This window comes from Peromyscus californicus, unplaced genomic scaffold, assembly GCF_007827085.1.
Source record: "Peromyscus californicus insignis strain IS unplaced genomic scaffold, ASM782708v3 Scaffold_7__1_contigs__length_154581171, whole genome shotgun sequence".
Lineage (NCBI taxonomy): Eukaryota > Metazoa > Chordata > Mammalia > Rodentia > Cricetidae > Peromyscus > Peromyscus californicus.
Window position 1 is genome coordinate 36,572,487 of NW_026294595.1, and position 17,388 is coordinate 36,589,874.

Here is a 17,388-nt window from a genome sequence, read left to right on the forward strand (position 1 = left end):
TTTGTTTTCTACCCCAAACTACTACTCTTAAGCAGCCACCATCTCTTTCTTTATGAATTAGCCTATTCCAGGCATTTCAGTTCATGGGTTTATGCAATGTGGCCCATCATGACGGACTTCTTTTGCTTAGCATCACATCGCATTTTTAAGGTACTCAGTTCCTTCTATTGATAAATAATCTAATGCTGGGTTATTGGAGAACATTTCCTTTATCCATTCATGAGTCGATAGGCATTTGTTTCTCCTTTTGGCTATTGCTATGAATATTTATGAAACGTTCTGGGTGTGTGTTTTTACCTAGGTGTGTATCTAAGAAGAGAATCACTCAGTCAGCTGGTAACTCAGAGTTGAAACTTTTAAACACTTAGCAGAGTGGTTTCTAGAGTGGCTGGACCTATTCCTATTCATAAAGTATAGGGCTTTCCCCAGCGCTCCCGCACTTGGTACTTTGTTCCTATAGCTGTCTTAGCGGATGTGACGTAGCATCTCCTGATTTTTTATTTGCACTTCAGTGATGGCCAGCATCATGTTTTCTTGGGTTAGTTTCTGGTTTGTGTTCTTCAAGCAGTGGCAAATGGCAAAGATTGTACTTGAATCTTACTAGCTGCCTTCCTGTTTATTTTGTTATAAAATTCCTTCCCAATTCTAAGTGTGCTGTACACATACCCATTGGATGATGTTATAAAATATAGGAAAATACAAAACAATTACTTATAATTAATCTCATCTCAGTTTTTCTGTGTGTTGTACGTAGTTGCCCTTTCAGCAAACTTCAGAACATTGCTACATGGTTATATTTGCTGTTTTTTGTTTGTTTTTTAAGATAGGGTCTCACTGTATATCCCTGGTTGGCCTGGAACTCTCTATGTAGACCAGGCTGGCCTCTGCCTCCCCAGATGCTAAGTATCTATTATTGAGTCTGAAATTCTTCTATGAATTCATCTTTAGTATTGCATAATAAGGATTTGGATTTCTTGAGAGCCTTGAATGGGTGTAGCACACAGTTGCCAGCATTTATAGCAGAAGCCTTGCCCTCTTCACATCTTCAGATTTAATGGAGAATTGCAGCAGAGACTATAACTACCGTAATTGGCAGGGAGACCCAGAAAGGAGAACTATAAATATGTTCCATATCTACATTATTGGACATTACCGTTTGTTCTGATTTTTACTATAAAAAGCTGATAATAGAACTATATAAAATATATCCACTAGGTTTTTAGGAAAAGTATGTATGGTGTATGTATGCTGTTAAGGTCTTTGATGTATGTAACCAAGTTGCTTTCTGACAAGATTGTATTCAATTTCCCTCCCTCCAAGTCTATGAGATTGAGCCTCTTACATCTTCTCCCTAATGTCTTTTGTATCTGGAAAAATATAAATTTCACTAAGAGTCAGTACCCTTCTCTCCTGTTGGAGAGTTACTATTTGATGGGTAAGAGTTCTTTATGGTCCAGCAATAAGAGCTATATATCTGCATCAGACTTTGGCTGGGAAAGCAGAACCAGCTAGTTCAATATAGGGAATTTGATGCAGAGAACCTGTAGTTATGAAAGGTCGAAAGAGCTGAGAGATTCAGCTGGATAGTGGAGTACCCTAGAGACTTATGCTGCTAAATGTCTGCCACCATTCCCAGGGCTGGTGGCAATGAGGTGCTTGGCTTGTCGGAGTCTTAGAGTTGCCACAGTTGGCACAGGGCTTGGGTGGGAGTTGTTCAGTATTCCCTGAAACCAGGAAGATGCACTCTGTGGCAGAAACACTGTCTGAAGTTGAGATGGAGTGGCACCTGAATCCTCTGCCATTCTCTCCCACCCAGCTGTTGCTGCCTAGTTTCCTGAGCTAGAGAGGGCAGGCAACTAGAGAGTGTTAGCTACCAACACCAGGCAGGTGTTGGGTGCTCCTATGTGTGTGATGCACAGTACAGAAAGATGAAGGCACATGATGGGAAATGCACTATCTAGGACCTCCTGGACCCTTCTTCCCTCATCCCCACACTTAGGTCTTTAGGATTTGTGTCATAGGCAAGTAGCAAATAATCATTAATGTGCTTGACATTTTTGTTAAAAATTTTCAAAACGTTTGCACAGATGTGTGTGTGTGTGTGTGTTTTCGTTTTTGACTTTTCATCACCCTAGTAGGCTGTTCACTCATCTCCTTATATGTAAAATATATAAGAATACATAAAATATATGCATGTATAAGCATTAAATATATTTAATTCAAATACCTAACAATTAAATGCTGCCCACATACCCCTCTCCCACCCCAGTACAGCAGGAGCAGCGAGATACAGCTGCAACAATTCTCAACAATCCCTCTTCACCCCCCTAAATGACCTGGCCCCTTATTTTTCTTAGAGCCCCATAACCCAAACTCTTACTCCAATTTGGGCCTTATATTCATGTATTTATTGTTTTGCAGGGTGGGTTTCACTTTCAGATCTAACAGCCATAAATGGCAGCAGTCTGTGTGCTTTTTACTGGCCTCACAGAATTCATCATGCTGTTCTGATATTTGCCTGCTTTTAGCCATGCTTACGGCATCTAAACTGTGGCCATGACAGTAAGCTACAGCTACAAGGACAGGAAATTGAAAATTGACTTTATGAATAAAAGTAAAATCCGATTCCTTTTATGCTCCTTTTTCTAGTAGATAATAGCTGCCCTTTACAAGTTCGAGTGTAGATTAATAATTGTAATAAAATGACAGTTTTGATGTTCTTTTTACTGTAGTAGATCTTATTGTATTAATTCTGTGTATGTAGAGGCCCAGACAGAACGTACTATGAACATCTTGCCCAGAATGAGCAGGGGTGGTTTTGACATGTGGAAAATATTTCAAAGGTCTTCTTCAGCGTGCTGTGTCTTTGGCTTGGTCTCAACAAAAGACACCTTCATTCTCTTCCTTGGCTCCCTCTGTAAGGAAGGTCTACACAGAAGGAATGCAGCTGAAGGTCCGCTGCTGTTCTCATCATCTTTCTATTTTGCATTTACTTGCAGACAAGTTCTCTGCTTTTTTTCTCCCTCTTTAAAGTTTTACAGATTTGATTTGAAAAGTTCATTCCCTTAAAAGCCTTCCAGGAAGAAGGTGAATTGTTAGCAAGGCACAGCGTTGATGTCTGGGAGAGAGCTTGAGGATGCTACCTTCTGTTGAAATGCCAAACCTGAGCCCAGCTGTTGAATTTTGTCTTTAAATAGCCAACTTACTGCAGCATCTAAGGAAGAACTTGGGGTACACTAAGCAGAAAGACTCCCATTTCTTCGTGATTCGGCTCAGGAAGATCTGGTTTTGTCCAGTGGTTGGTAGATGATGTGTGGTATTTACCCTGCACTAAGAATGGTGGGCTTTTGGAAAGAGACACTTCCCAAAGGATGAGGAAGAGATGGCAGTTTCCAAATCCTTGCATCCTGTGGGTCTGTACCACTTGCCTGCAGAGCGACGCTGCGGCTCTGGAGCACTGGGCTTCCTCGGCTCTTTGCCTGCTGCTCTCTTCATCACTCTGCATTTTCTACATCACCAACATCATATTTTCACGTCACAAAACATTGGTAGACTTCTTTTTGTCTTTCATGGGGAGGAGAATTTACCGTTTTGTGTCTCTGCTTTGTATTTTTCTTAGTCTCAATTTCTAGTAACCTGTGCCTTCTGTTTCTGTTTCATGAGTGTATCATTTTTCGTTATTTATCTTTGCATGTCTCTGAACGTGTTATATACTTGTACAGTGAGGTAAACTTAAGACGGCATATATTGAAATAGAAAATAATGTCAGGATATCAGGAAACATGTACTAATAATAAAGGGCCAAAGGGAGTGAGAAAGCCAACGTGGGCACATAGACTCTCACAGTAGATGGAATATCTGTTATGAAAAGAAACTTTGGGGTTTTTTTATAAGGGTAAAACACATCAATTGTATTTTTTCTAATGGACAACTGTAACAGTGTCTGGCCATCAGAAAGAAGCTTATGAAGCCAAGATGACAAGATTAGCTCTTTTGTCACCGTTCACTGGTTGTTGCTTACATGCTCAGGCCATAGCTTGTGAAATGTAAGTTGCTACAAATCGCAATTTCACAGTTTTTCTGTTCCAGAAAAAAAAAAAATCACTATAATCTGAGAAGTTGCCAGTTTGAAAGGGTCTGTGTGAGAAGTGGGGGGATGGGAAGAATGTGTCTCAGAAAACTGGATTAGACCGGAAACACCCACCTTGCAGAGTGGAAAGGCACTGGTCTATACCACCCACCACACAGTCAGTAAAACCCATTGTTTTACTGTTCTTGTTTAGGGGCAAAGAGATTTCCCTTTTTTCTTTCATATTGAGCATCAAAGCTAGGGCCCTGTGCGTATAAGACAAGTCTTCTACCACCTGCCACAAACTGTATTGCCAGCTTCCTTTTACTTCTATAGTGAGACAAGGGCTCAGAATTACTCAGGCTGACTCCAAACTCACTCTGTAGCCTAGAGAGGTCTTGAACTTGGGGTCTTCTGCTTCAGTCTTCCAAGTAACTGGGATTACAGGCCTGAACCACCAGGCCTGGCCAGGCCCACTGATTTTAACACTACCATGGTTCCTAGAAAGAAGTGTTCAAAAGATTAATGAATATTAAGTAAGTGATGGGGCATTGGTACTCAGAAATTAGAAATTCAAGAGGCCAAAAAGATTAGGGTTTCTCAAAAAACAAATCAACAAACGACACAAGATAATGAAATAGGTGAAACTTGTAGTTCCCCACGGGGCATTACGTAAATGTGCCCAGTAGATTCAAATGAGTAGGGAGAAAACAATAATTCTGTGTAGTAAGGACTTGCGATATTTCATACTAAATGTGGAAGGGACAGGAAAGGATTGTAATCAAATAGAAATTTTAAAGCAATTACTTACTTTCAAAGTACTATATTCATTTACTGTATATACAGTGTATTGAAATGTCATGGTTTATGAATGTTGTCCACTGATTTCAGCCCTGTGTGACATTAGAAGTTAATGTATTCTGTCAAGTTTAAGACTATAATGGTAGGCTCTACATTTTGTTTATAGGTAGAGAGATTTTTTTGTTTGTTTCTAAAATGGATAGATACAAGTTCTGCCACCAGAGTGAGTGTAAGCCCCCAGACACAAATACTGAAGATAGATGAGAAACTAGACTTAAGACCGTTTTTCTTTCTGTCTTTTCTCCATCTGGAACAAGCAATTTGCAACACAAAAAAAGCTTTAGTTCATCATGAGATAAGACAGGAGCTTAAATTGGAGCAGGTTATGCCTCAATTGAAATGTGGCGAATTCATAAAGGGGATACAGTAGGAAGTGGTGTTATATGTACATAGTAACAGATAGACTGTTAGATCAGCGCTCGTGTGTAAAATGACTGCTATATTATTGAAGATCTTGGGTGTTGTGATTTATTGTGGCTATCAACTGTACCAATGACAAAATTGAACATTCACTCACTTCCTATTTCTCTTCTAAATGCCAGGAGGATAAGAGTTTCTTGTAAAACCCAAACTTGGAGTCCAAGTTTTAAACCCCCTTTGTTTCTGTGGGCCTGACTTAGTCACAGACACAGAAGGAACTGTTAGAAAAGTAGAATACGCTTTTTTGTTTGTTAGAACTTAGACGTCTAGAAACACTGTCGTAAAGAAAAACTTTGCTTCGTTCCTACACCTTCCCATACTGTAGCACAGCTCCCTGTCGACCCATACAGCGAGGACTAATAGCTGGTGTGTATTATGTTCTTTTCTGTAAATAAGCACAGATGTGAATTTTGTTTGCTTCACACACATTACCACATGCTATTTGTTGTCCTGTGACTTTCTCCTCCTCTTCTTCTTCTCCTGTTTCTCCTCTTTCTCTTCCTCCTTCTCAACGTGGTAAAAAGTCTTGTGTTTTTATGTAAAGATATAAAGATACGTTTTTGTCTTTTGAAGAGTTGAGTGGTATCTTCTTTTCCTTTCAGTTTTTCGCTTGGACAAACAGGTGAAGATCTCCTTAGCATATCTGGTTGTCTCTGTCAGATAGATTTCTAGAACTGGGCCTGCCAGGGCAGGAGTACTTGCCTACACTTTGACATTGCAGTTTGCCTGTTAAAAATGCTTAATGGTCTCTACCTCTGTGGATGCCAGCTAGAGCCCCATCTCCATGTGCTCAGGATTACCAGAGTGCAGGAAGGAAATCTTGATGCATGTTTAAATTTTCAGTGAGTTATTAAGTTTTTAAATAAGATTTTAAAAAGTCATTTCTTTTAAATATACTCATATCATTCCATTTATAGGCACACTAAAAGGAATACAATCATTTAAAGAACTCATTATTAAATATTCGTAAATCATAGCATTCCATAGAGATGGAAACACATGCTGACAGTCATTATTTGATCAGTTCATACAGGCACTGGAAAGCATCATGACCTTGGAATAATTGAATTATTGTACTGTGTCCTGCCAGCTCTGCTTCCTTCTGGATTCATACATGGCTCAAAAGATCAGACATATTTTCTTCTTAAAATGAATGTGATAGCCACCACCCAAACAAACAGAAAGCAACCTTCTTTACCATCGTTGGAGTAGTTAGGGTTCCAGCCCTCTCCCCAGATGATCCCAAACTTCTCTATACATCAGATCCCCTGGAGGACTTCTAAGCTCTGTGCTCAGGCTTCACCACACACAGTGAAATTCAGAATTTGGGTTTGGAACAACGTGCCCATAATCTTCAGGCTTTGAAGCCAATTTATTGCTGGGGTTTCCTCAATAAGACAAGACATGAAAATTAGCAGTGATCATCCCTTTCTACATTAAGGGGCTTAAGTAACAGTTGTACCAATAAAACAGAGTCTTCTTTTGATCTGACTAGTATCAGACAGCTAAACAGAAACACTTTCAAGACACCAGGAAAATTAATTGTGAAGTCAATATATGACATTGAAGTAATTACAGTTGTATAATGTCCTGGTTTTATAAGGGACGTGGAAATATTTAGAGATGAATGATTTGCTAAAAGAGGTACTAAGATTCTATAACAAAGAAAGGAAAAAGATAAATGGATGATATTAGAATTGTTATAAATTCCTTACGTAAATCATTTGAAATATTTAAATGACACATCAAAGTGACCTGAATGAAAGACAGAAAAGGTTGGCTGTATTGTACAGGGTTTTCTCACCCATAAATCGTAGAAAGAAACTTACTGTGAAACAGATGACATGGGTTTTCCAGCAAGTAGGTATTAATTTAATTCATATTTTCTGCATATTTGAGATTTTTAAATGAATGTTTATTAAGCAAAAATACTTGTACTATCCTTCATTACTACCACAGAGCCAACCATTGCAGACGGAAAAATTGTGAAATCATGTTGCTCAGGGGCATAATGTTTAGGCTATGATGATTGTGTCTGTGTGAACTTCATTCACCTTGTCATCTCTAAATAATTCAGTACAATAATTTGATTAACATTTTCATCTTATTGGTTATGATAAGTAGTCTGAATATAAAGTGTATAGGAAGTTGGGTGTAGATGCAACTACCCTTCTTTTTATATAAAGGTCCAGATTGGGCTGCTGTGTGAGATGGTCTCACACACACACACAAACACACACACACACACACACACACACACACACACACACACACACACACACACGAGAAATACATAAGCATCTTCAGCATCCACAGGTTCTTTCATCTGCAGATCCTGGAGCCATTCCCTATGTGGTGCTGAATAGTGAAAACCAGCCTTTCTGCTCCAGAACTGTGAATTATCATTGTTTGTGCTTGGGCCATCACCAAAGAAGAATACTAGAAGTCTACTTCAACAGACATGCATCTGGCTGTTTCTGAGCCACCTCAAAGCTTAAGTAGAGCTAGTACAGGGTGTAAAGATTTACTATTTACTATTTTATGTTTGATACAGAGATTTAAGTTTTCTCCCACTTTTGGGATAATTGAAGAAATCTTCCATTAACTTTCTAAAATGTAATAGAAATAGCCCAGTCTGCGAACTCTCCGTTCCTCCCCTTCCTCAGTGCAGAGCCTGAGGTCCCGTTTGTGGCTGTTGCTTGGGGTTCCCACCTGGAATTGCCCACTTCCTTGCTGTGCACTTTTCCACACTTGGCTTTGCCTTGATAAATTTATCCAGTTTATTTCAGAAGACTCCTTTATGTTCCTTGCTAGGGAATGTCATCCTTAGTAGTTTTATGTGGTGACAGGGGTGTTTGCTTTGTTATGTTTGTAGAGAACAGGGCTGAGATAGCCTAGGCTGGCCAGGAATTCCCTGTGTAGCTAAGGATGACCCTACGCTGATCCTGCCTCCATCCCTAGTGCACTACCATGCCTGCCTGGTTTTGCTTTTATCAAAAGCAATCTGTAGCATCTTCGTATTTCCCGATTTCAGATACTCCCATTTCTTTCTTTCAAGACATTTGGTTTGACCATGTGTGTATGCGCGTGGATGCAGGACCCCACAGGAAACCGAGGAGGGTGTCAGATCCCCTGGAGCTGGACTTGCAGGTGATAGTAAGCCTCCTGTCATGGGTGCCAGAAACCAAACTGAGAGTCCTCAGCAAGAGCAGCCAGCCCTCATAATGACCAAGCCATCTCGCCAGCCTCCTGATAGTCTCATTTCTATGTTTGAGAGTATTTTTTTCCAAGAGAAATCAAATCTGTCCATGAAAAATTATGACAGTGACTTCAAGTGCTTGGCTGTATTTCCCCGTAAGTTGATAACTTTTTACATCACCATGAATTCCTTAAGCTTTGTGTGGAGATGATCTGGTTTTGTAGCCACCTGGCCTCAAACTTGTGATCCTCCTGCCTCAGCTTGCCAAGTGCTAAGGTTATAGTTATACACTGCCTTACCCAGCTCCTTAATTTTTTCTTCAACTTTTTCAAAATGAATCCAAGGCCCATGGACATTTCAGAGTACCTAGCTGTTAACTTTGTATCTGGTTCATTCTTTTCCCACTTTATATTTCTTCTTGTTTTTGCTGGCTTTCCTTTTATAGTAACAAAGCATGTGTTCTTCTGTCGGGTAAAACACCTGTGTGTTAATTTCTGCACAGACTACAAATAGCTAATAAACACTCATTTTGCCATGGTTATGTATGGAAACCCCTATTCCTTCTTTTTCCCTGGAATTGTTTTAATGGTTTCACATTTTAGGATAAAATTCAAGAATTTAAAGTATTCATCATGAGGCATCTCTTTGGTGTTGCACAGAACTAAATCACGTTTCAAGTTTGTCTTTGTGGAAATCAGTGCATCAGTGGGCAGACAAAAAGTTTGCTTCATCCACAACCGAGACACAGACAGGCAAGCCGTTAGCATGAACTTCGGGGCGAGCACTTGGAAGTAAACTAGAAGGCACTTCATCAATGGTTTTCTGTCTCCCAGAGCTTTTCATATAACATTTTCTAGATGAGCAAAATTTCAACACTATCATGAATATTTAAAAGCTGATATGAATATTCATTAGCACTTAGACATAGTCAAGAAAACCAGACTAGAAATAATTTTATGAAACGTGGGCTTCAACCTTCTCTCTCAAATCTGTACTTCCATTAAAAATCCAGCCTTGAAAGGGGATTATAGGTACACAGTAACTTTTAGTTGAGTCAGCAAACTCATATGTATCTTTAATATTCTTAAATTATCAGTCTGCCTTTTTTCCATGTACCAGGGAACCTTTCTGTGTTCCATGTTTCTATCACCCTGTTTGGAACTTTCACTCCAAAAGTATTTCCAAGCAATCTCCTTCCCTCTGTTCCTGGTTGTCTGCTGTAAGGATGCTTCATACATACCACAAAGTACTAAATAGGAGGAATCCTTTAGGGACCAGGCCTAGGTCCTCTTTCAGAACTTGTCCTGGAACTTTGCTTCTGAGCATAGGAGGCCTCTGAGGCATTTCTGCACTTGCTGAAAGTAGATTCTTCCTGCATCTGAGGTCGATTCAGGAGTGAGAGCCTCGGGGTCCATCAGGAAGATTCGTGCTGTGTTCCTCGGTTCACAGGCCCGAGTTGGAAGGAACTATTAGATATTGCCATCTCCTAAACCCCATAGCCACTTGGAAGACAGGGAGAACAGCAAGGAGAACCCAGCCCAAGGTTCCAGCGTACTGGGCTGTGAAAGACTCATTACAGTGTTGTAGATGCCAAAAATCTCCCCTGAGCTCTAGGCTCCTGTTGCCATAGTGATTTACACAGTGCAGACCTCCCTCGCCTCATACGGTCTAACAGCATGGCATGTGGCTTAACAAAGCAGGGCCATTTTAATGACTCCAGATTCTTTAATGAAGACTTTCTCTAAGCAAATGTTCCGTGTGTGTGTGTGTGTGTGTGTGTGTGTGTGTGTGTGTGTGTGTGTGTGTGTTATCTATTTGCAGGTGTTTATTTCAGAAAACGTAAAATAATCTATGTTATATTCCATCTTTAACTAGGAACTTCATGAGGTAAATAACATGTCAGTTTTTCATTATTATCCTTAACCTGCTAATATTTTTCATAGATGAAACTTTTTGCTAATTAATCATCTTTTTAAAAAAAATTAGAGCGTTCAGATGAAATTTGACAGGCAGAAGGACCGTGATTCCATTATCTTCCATTCTTAGGCGCAGAAGGAGATTCCATTGTACCTTACAGAATGTTCAGGCTCTATTTTTAGGTACACGCTTTCTTGGAAGATGCTAACTGATGTTTGAAAATGCCCATGAAAACATGTCTGTGATATCTTTTGAGTAATATGTTGTTCAGGATGCAGTTAAAAGTAACACTCACATGCCATTCATCATTGAAATGTTTTGATTTCCTATCCTGACCAAATAAAAATCACAGCCCCACCAACTATGTATTCTAGGTTACAATACTAGTCATGAGATGGTTCACCCTGCGCTTTATTCCTCTGGTTTCTCTGAATTGGAGTAGTACCTTCTTCCAATCTGCATAAGCTATGTTGTAAAGTAAGATTGCATAAGTAATACATAACTGATGGCTACAACCCTCACCATTCTAAAATCAAGAAAATTTTTGTCAATTAATTAGGAAACTGGTGTTCTGATTATCTAGTGCATTGTGACCACAAGTACATGCATTTGTGTGTGTGTGTCTGTATATGCTTTGTAAATTAATAAATGTTCAAGGAAACACAGTGAAAAGTAGCAAAACTATTTTTGAAAGCCACTTAACTTTGTTGAAATGAATCAGAAGGCATTTCAGTGTTCTTATGGACACTTACTGATGGGCTGCGCAGAAAAAGAAAAATGGCTGAGGAGCTTGTGCAGAGTATAAGGTTGATTGATTTATAGTTCATATTAAATAGATCTTCTTATCAAGTTGTCAAAACTCTACCTGGCATATTTGCTTAGAGATAGGCTACAAAACCCCTCTTCCCTCTACACTCAGTTACGTAGCTCTCCTGTTTAGACTCTGCTAGCGTGGCAATGTGGTATTGTAGTACCCAGTCATCTTACTAGTACCCTTTGCTGTCAGTACTCTGGCTCCTAGGGCACTGAATCGAAAAATAGAAGAAACAGTCAGAGGATACGACTCCAAGGGTACATGGATAATGTTGCTTTTAGAGTAATATTGTTTGATTTGCTTTTCTATTTTTAAAGATACTAATTGTGTTAGTTTTTTTTTGTGTGTATGTTTTCATTTTTGGTATGACCGGTGTAGAATCAGTATACTCCTTTGTATTTTCTCTCAATTTGTTTAGGTTTTATTTTTAATGTGTGTATGTGGATGGCATATTTGAGTACTTATGTGTGCCGGTACATGTGCAGATGTGTTTGTATGTGTGTGGGAGGAATGGGGGGAAGGCCAGAACACAGCTTTGGCTATCATCCTCAGGACCACCACCTCCTTTGAGGCAGTCTTTCATTGGCCTTGTGCTCACCAATTAATAAACTGGCAGGCTGGGGAGCCTCAGGGACCCTCCTGTCTCTCCCTCCCCGATGCTGCAATTACAAGTGCATGATGCCACTCTGCATTTTATGTGGCTTAGGGGATTAACAGGCCCTCAAGCTTGCAAGGCAAACACTTTCCCAACTGTTTCTCCAGTCCACGATTAATTTCAATTTTTTTCTTTCCTCAGTACTGAGAATTGAACCTATGACATTATGCAATTGCTTGCCCAATGAACTACATCCCAGCCTTGTATATGTCTCATGAAGAAAGGTTCAACTACTCGTCTCATGGTTTTTGAGATAATATTATATTCCATTGGCTAAAAAGACAGAGTAGCCCAGGTTCAAAAATTTTAAGATGTGACTCTCTCTTTTTCTAGGTAAAAGCTCTGTATAGCTGTAGGTTTGGCTCTCTGTGTTTTCTAAGGGTACCATATATAAACTTTGGGTGTTTTGGGTTTCTGTGAAGAAACGTTTTCATCTGAGACATTGCATTCCACTTGGTATTTCTAACCCAACTCCTTGATGTATTGGCATTGTAGACTTTAACTGAAACTAGGACTGAGGATACAGCTCAGCGGAAAAGCACTTGCCTAGCATCTGTCTTTGTAACACACACACATACACACACACACACACACACACACACACACACACACACACACACTCACTCACACGAGTGGAGCAGGTGCTTAAAGTCTGTTTCTTTTAAAGATTGGCATGTGTTTCTGGTTTAGGTGCGCGTGTGTGTGTGTGTGTGTGTGTGTGTGTGTGTGTGTGTGTGTGTGCGGTCTAGGACAGCGACAGTCTCTGGGACAGCTTTGTTCTTCTTCCCCTCGCCTGCCCAGTGTGCTCCGCCTGAGTGAATGCCCCTTGTGGGCCTGTGGTCGTTCTGGTTCCCTGTGACTCTTCTAGCCTGGCATACTCTCTGTGTGCTAACGAAGCCTTAACAGACTCCTTCAGCAACTGCTACATACCATGTGCAGAACTCTAGAAACCCCTAGTAGAAGATTACAAATGAAGCAGGTTACTTCAATGTTAAACTCCCTGGCAGTGACTCAGAGGATGTTTTACCATCTACCAGAGAGGCCACACGCAGCTGAAATCTTACATTAAAATTCCAGACTTGAGAATTCAGAGCTGTCACAGATTTCTACCGCCTAGAAATGTTCTGTCAAATGATGGATCAGAACCCAGGCTGTTAGAAGCCCCTGTGAGGAATGTCAACATCTCTTCCCACAGGCCAGGAAACAACTTCAGCCTGAATCTGACATCACGGTAAAGGCTCAGAATGCACTAGGATTCCCCAGTTCTCTCTCATATGCTCCTCTAGACCAGCTCGACTAGTGTTGCCTGAAAATTTTACTCTGTTTTGCGTAGATCAACTTTATTGAATGCATAAATAAAGGTATAGCACGGTACTCTGAATCGGTACCCAGTAAAGGAGAGCTGCTATTGCTACTCAGTTTGTTCAACAGATACTTACTGAGCACCCACTGAGTAGAAGGTATTTCCCAAGGCACTGAGGAGGCAGCAGCGCCGAGGAGACCAAAGTCTGCCTCCCTGAACTTACATACTTTAAAGAGTATTCCTACAGTGCTGCATATACTAGATCCCTAGGAAAGGAGGAAATCCTAGTGAAGACATTGAAATCCTTAGAGTTGTATTTTGAGCTCAGAACATGACTCAGAATTAGCTAAAATGTTTGAAAGTGAAGCAGCATTTCTGAAAATGTGTGTTAGCCCCAAAAAGGTTAAATCTGAAAACGGAGATCAAATGGGGACAGCCCAAACATGGAGAGATGTGTGTTTCATGTCTGAGTGGAAAGAGGGTATCTGAGTAGTGTGCAAAACCAGCGTGAGCTACATCCCCTCAGTACAGCATTAAAAAAACAGGTTAGGATGGAGACGCCGATGAGTTGGTTTGTATAATGGTGAGTGTCATTTAAGGTCAAGGTAGCAAATGGTTCTATAGAAAATAAAACAAGCTATGGGAGAGAGGGTGATTAGAAGAAACAGTTACCAGGTTAGACCGGTATAGGTTCCCCTGGGGAAAACTAAAAGGACAAAGAAACAGGTAGGTAAGATGTTAGTGCCTCCGAGACTTGTGACTCAATACTTTGCAGACTTCTTTTGACTGTAAGTAACAAGAACTATAAAGTAAGTCCGTCTTGTGTTTTGTTTTAAACAGTTCGGATCTATATCCCCACCCTACCCCACCCCAATATTTGGCCATCATTCTTAGTTTACCTCTAAATGTGTTTGGAGGAAGCTGTGAAAGGTGGGCTTTCCAAGGGGAAACAGATTCATTTTTCAGATTTTGATGTCATATAATACATAAGTTAACTTGGGACTTGTAACCAGAACAAACAACATTCATGAAACTGAGCAAAGAATAATAATGAACTGAGTGTGGGGAACACATTCACTAACTGCAACTAAGGTGAACAGAGCCTTCTAGTAACCTATGGATTATAGGATGCTATTGACAAATATCTGTACCTTTTAACAAGGTCTTCTGTAATGTCATTAAACTCAGCTATAAACTTCTTTTCTTACAGATGTGCCAAATACTGGTGTAGGCAAACCTCGAGTCTCTGACACTGTCCATCCCAACAACTATCTCATCAGGACAGAGCAGGAACAAGGGACACTCTACTCACCAGAACAGACGTCTCTCCATGAAAGTGAGGGTCTGTTGTGTTCTATTTTAAACACTAGATTTTCTTTTCATATTTTCACTTTGAAAGTGAGCCTCGGAAGTGTATAATAAGGGTGTTCCCACTGTTTCATTCTTGCAGGATCGTTGGGAAACTCAAGAAGTTCGACCCAAATGAATTCTTATTCTGACAGTGGGTACCAGGAAGCAGGGAGTTTCCACAACAACCAAACAGTGAGCAAGGCAGACAGTAGACAGCATCCATTCACGGGACCAACGAGTAACCACGTGGTGAGGAATTCGCGAGCTGAAGGGCAAACACTGGTTCAGGTAAGTCAGACGTCTAGCAATACCCTCGTAGTTATGGAACTGTTGTAGGCATCACTTACAAAGGGCAAAGCTAACGTGTGTAATTGAAAGAGTGAAAAGCCACTCGAATCACTGCATACTGTTTGAGTTACTATATTGAAGATATTTCAAGCAGAAAGCCTGAAATTATGTTTGTTTGAATTAATTTACTTTTAACTAATCAATTTTTATAAGTTCCTAGATGCAGTAGAGTAATTCTTCTGGAAACAAGAAATTTGATATGAGCAGTCCAAAGGGAGTGTGAGGATGGCATAGTTCCTGAGGGGATCCTAATCCTTAGCAATTCCAGCACTAAAATGTGCTGTAGAAAGTCCCAGAGGACAGAAAACCATTCTCCACCTCCATGACATGGGATGTAGTCTACTCTTAGCAAAAGTGCCCACCTTCACTAAAATCATTCACTGAGAGCGTATTTCTTTTCCTGGATCCATGTGCTTATAGAGCCATTGTGTGGAGGCATGTCCGCTCTGTCAACTTAGGACTCAGTCAATAGGCAGAAATACAATATTGCATGCATGTTTGTGAATGCTCCTTTGCTTCCTTGTTGCCACTTAATTCACATCGTCCCACCAGACTATGTAAGAATTAAGAGCCATAGTAGCCAATGGGGCTAGCACTCTATCCAAGTACCATAGAAATCCTTTAGTTGCTGAAAAGTAGCAAAAAGATGAGAAAAGTTGGGTGGTTACTGTGTTCCTCACAATGCAGCCCAGGAAACACTGCAGGACACACCACAGAGGACCAGCTTCCCAGTACTACAGGAGAATGCTGTAATACAGTTGTGGGTGTTTCTGCCCATCAGTTTAGGAAAAGTTAAGTGTTTGACCTTTAAGCTTAAAGGTAGCTCTTACCCTTGTAGCCAGCTACTCGAGGCTGTGCTCTCAGCCTGCACATTCTCCATGCATGTGCTTGGTAACTGGTAGAGGTGTGTGGTGAAGTTCGAGGCACTCTACACTGAGCCCCTCTGGATGTTCATCTGAGTTGGAGGGTCTCCACACCAGCTGCACTCTAGTCTTTTTTATAATTACCGTAACTACAGTTTTAGCCTTAGTCATGATTATGTCGTTTTCAAAAAGTAAAAACTTGTATTAAGCTGATTTTGTCCCTAGTGCAGAAACATTGTATTACAAGTAGGTCTCTGTGACTGCATTTGCATGTAGTCTGGACAGCATATTATCTAGCCATCTAAGTTGGGTGGCATTCCGTGGGTCAGTGCATTGTTGACACTGTTAGCACCCAAGCACACATCCGACCCCTCCAACTGTACACTAACCTTTTAAGCCCTGTCCTATTGCCTTGTTTAGTTTCCACATCCCTCCCTCCCCATGTCCCCTTAGCACCACCCATGCTGTCCCGAAGTGCTGAAGTTGAAGCCACCTGAGGTGTCTGAGCAGCCGGCTTGCTTGTGACATCTGAGGCTGCAGAAAGTCCTGCTTCTTTCCTCACCATCACAACTGAAAGTGGGGAGAGGTAGATGGTGGCTGCACTCCAGAAATAACTGAGCAGGGCCCGTCATCCAGAGCCCTAAGGCCTGTTTTCATCCCTCAGCCCGCCTCCTTTCCTCGTGCCCACACTCCTCAGCCACTTCTGTCCAGTTTCCTCATTGTTGTATAACATCAAGAAGGGTGCCCAATACCGTTGTGTGTAGAAGTCTACAGATTCATGGCAGACTATTCCATGATAGAAATGTTCATTTTCCATTCTGGTCTTTTCCAGCTTGCTAAGACCAAGAAAGGCAACAAAGGCTTAGAGCATTGCTTCTACTGGGACAGATTCTCAGGTGTCTCACTGGCATCTCTTTAAATCCACCAGCTAAACTAAAGCTAAGGGCTCATATATCAGATGAGCTCAAAAGAAAATAGAGCTAAGGATTTGCCTAGGACACCTGTCTGGCCAGGCTCTTCCTTGAACTAAATTATCAGAGGAGAGCTGGACTCAGACACTATCCACACGTTCATGTGTTAGACACTGGAAAAAACACGTCCCCCAACTTAACAGAGCCAACCCATAAAGACCAGCTGTCCATAAATACTCCTCCGCTACATTTAGGCTGAGAGATGAAATAAATATGTTTTTTGTTTTCTACAAAATGCATTGCCTTGGCCACAGTTTGACTTGCAGAGAATGATACAAGCACATGGCCCCAGGGCCCTTCATGTTCACAAGTCATTTGTAGCACTTGGAGTTAAAGCATTTCATGTGTCGGAAAATGCAGAGGCAACCAATGAAAAACGTAAAGACAAAAAAAGAGCTATTAGATATCTTCAGATTTCTTCTACTGACTAGTTTTAGTATTCAAATTACATCTCCAAAAACAGCAGAAGCAAAAGCTAAGATCTTACGCTAAAGCTCAATGCAGAGAAGAAGCTCAGCTGCCTGAAATCGTGGGTCACATTCTGTGTGAGCTATGTGCGTTTTTATTTCTGTAATGACAATGGACACAAAACCCTGGATAAACCCGTTCTCTTTTCTC

At 40.7% G+C, this 17,388-nt stretch overlaps 1 protein-coding gene across 16 annotated transcripts in view; it reads left to right on the forward strand.

Moving 5' to 3' along the window:
* The window catches only part of Pkp4 (plakophilin 4), a 229,904-nt gene that overhangs the window by 161,765 nt on the left and 50,751 nt on the right, over positions 1–17,388 (forward strand). For 12 of the 16 annotated variants that reach the window (XM_052723816.1, XM_052723818.1, XM_052723825.1 and 9 more), the window contains 2 exons: positions 14,449–14,580; positions 14,689–14,876. In XM_052723816.1, the coding sequence (XP_052579776.1) occupies positions 14,449–14,580; positions 14,689–14,876 (320 nt within the window). The remainder of the gene's footprint in view (positions 1–14,448; positions 14,581–14,688; positions 14,877–17,388) is intronic. The other 4 variants (XM_052723822.1, XM_052723823.1, XM_052723824.1 and 1 more) reach the window with 1 other exon arrangement.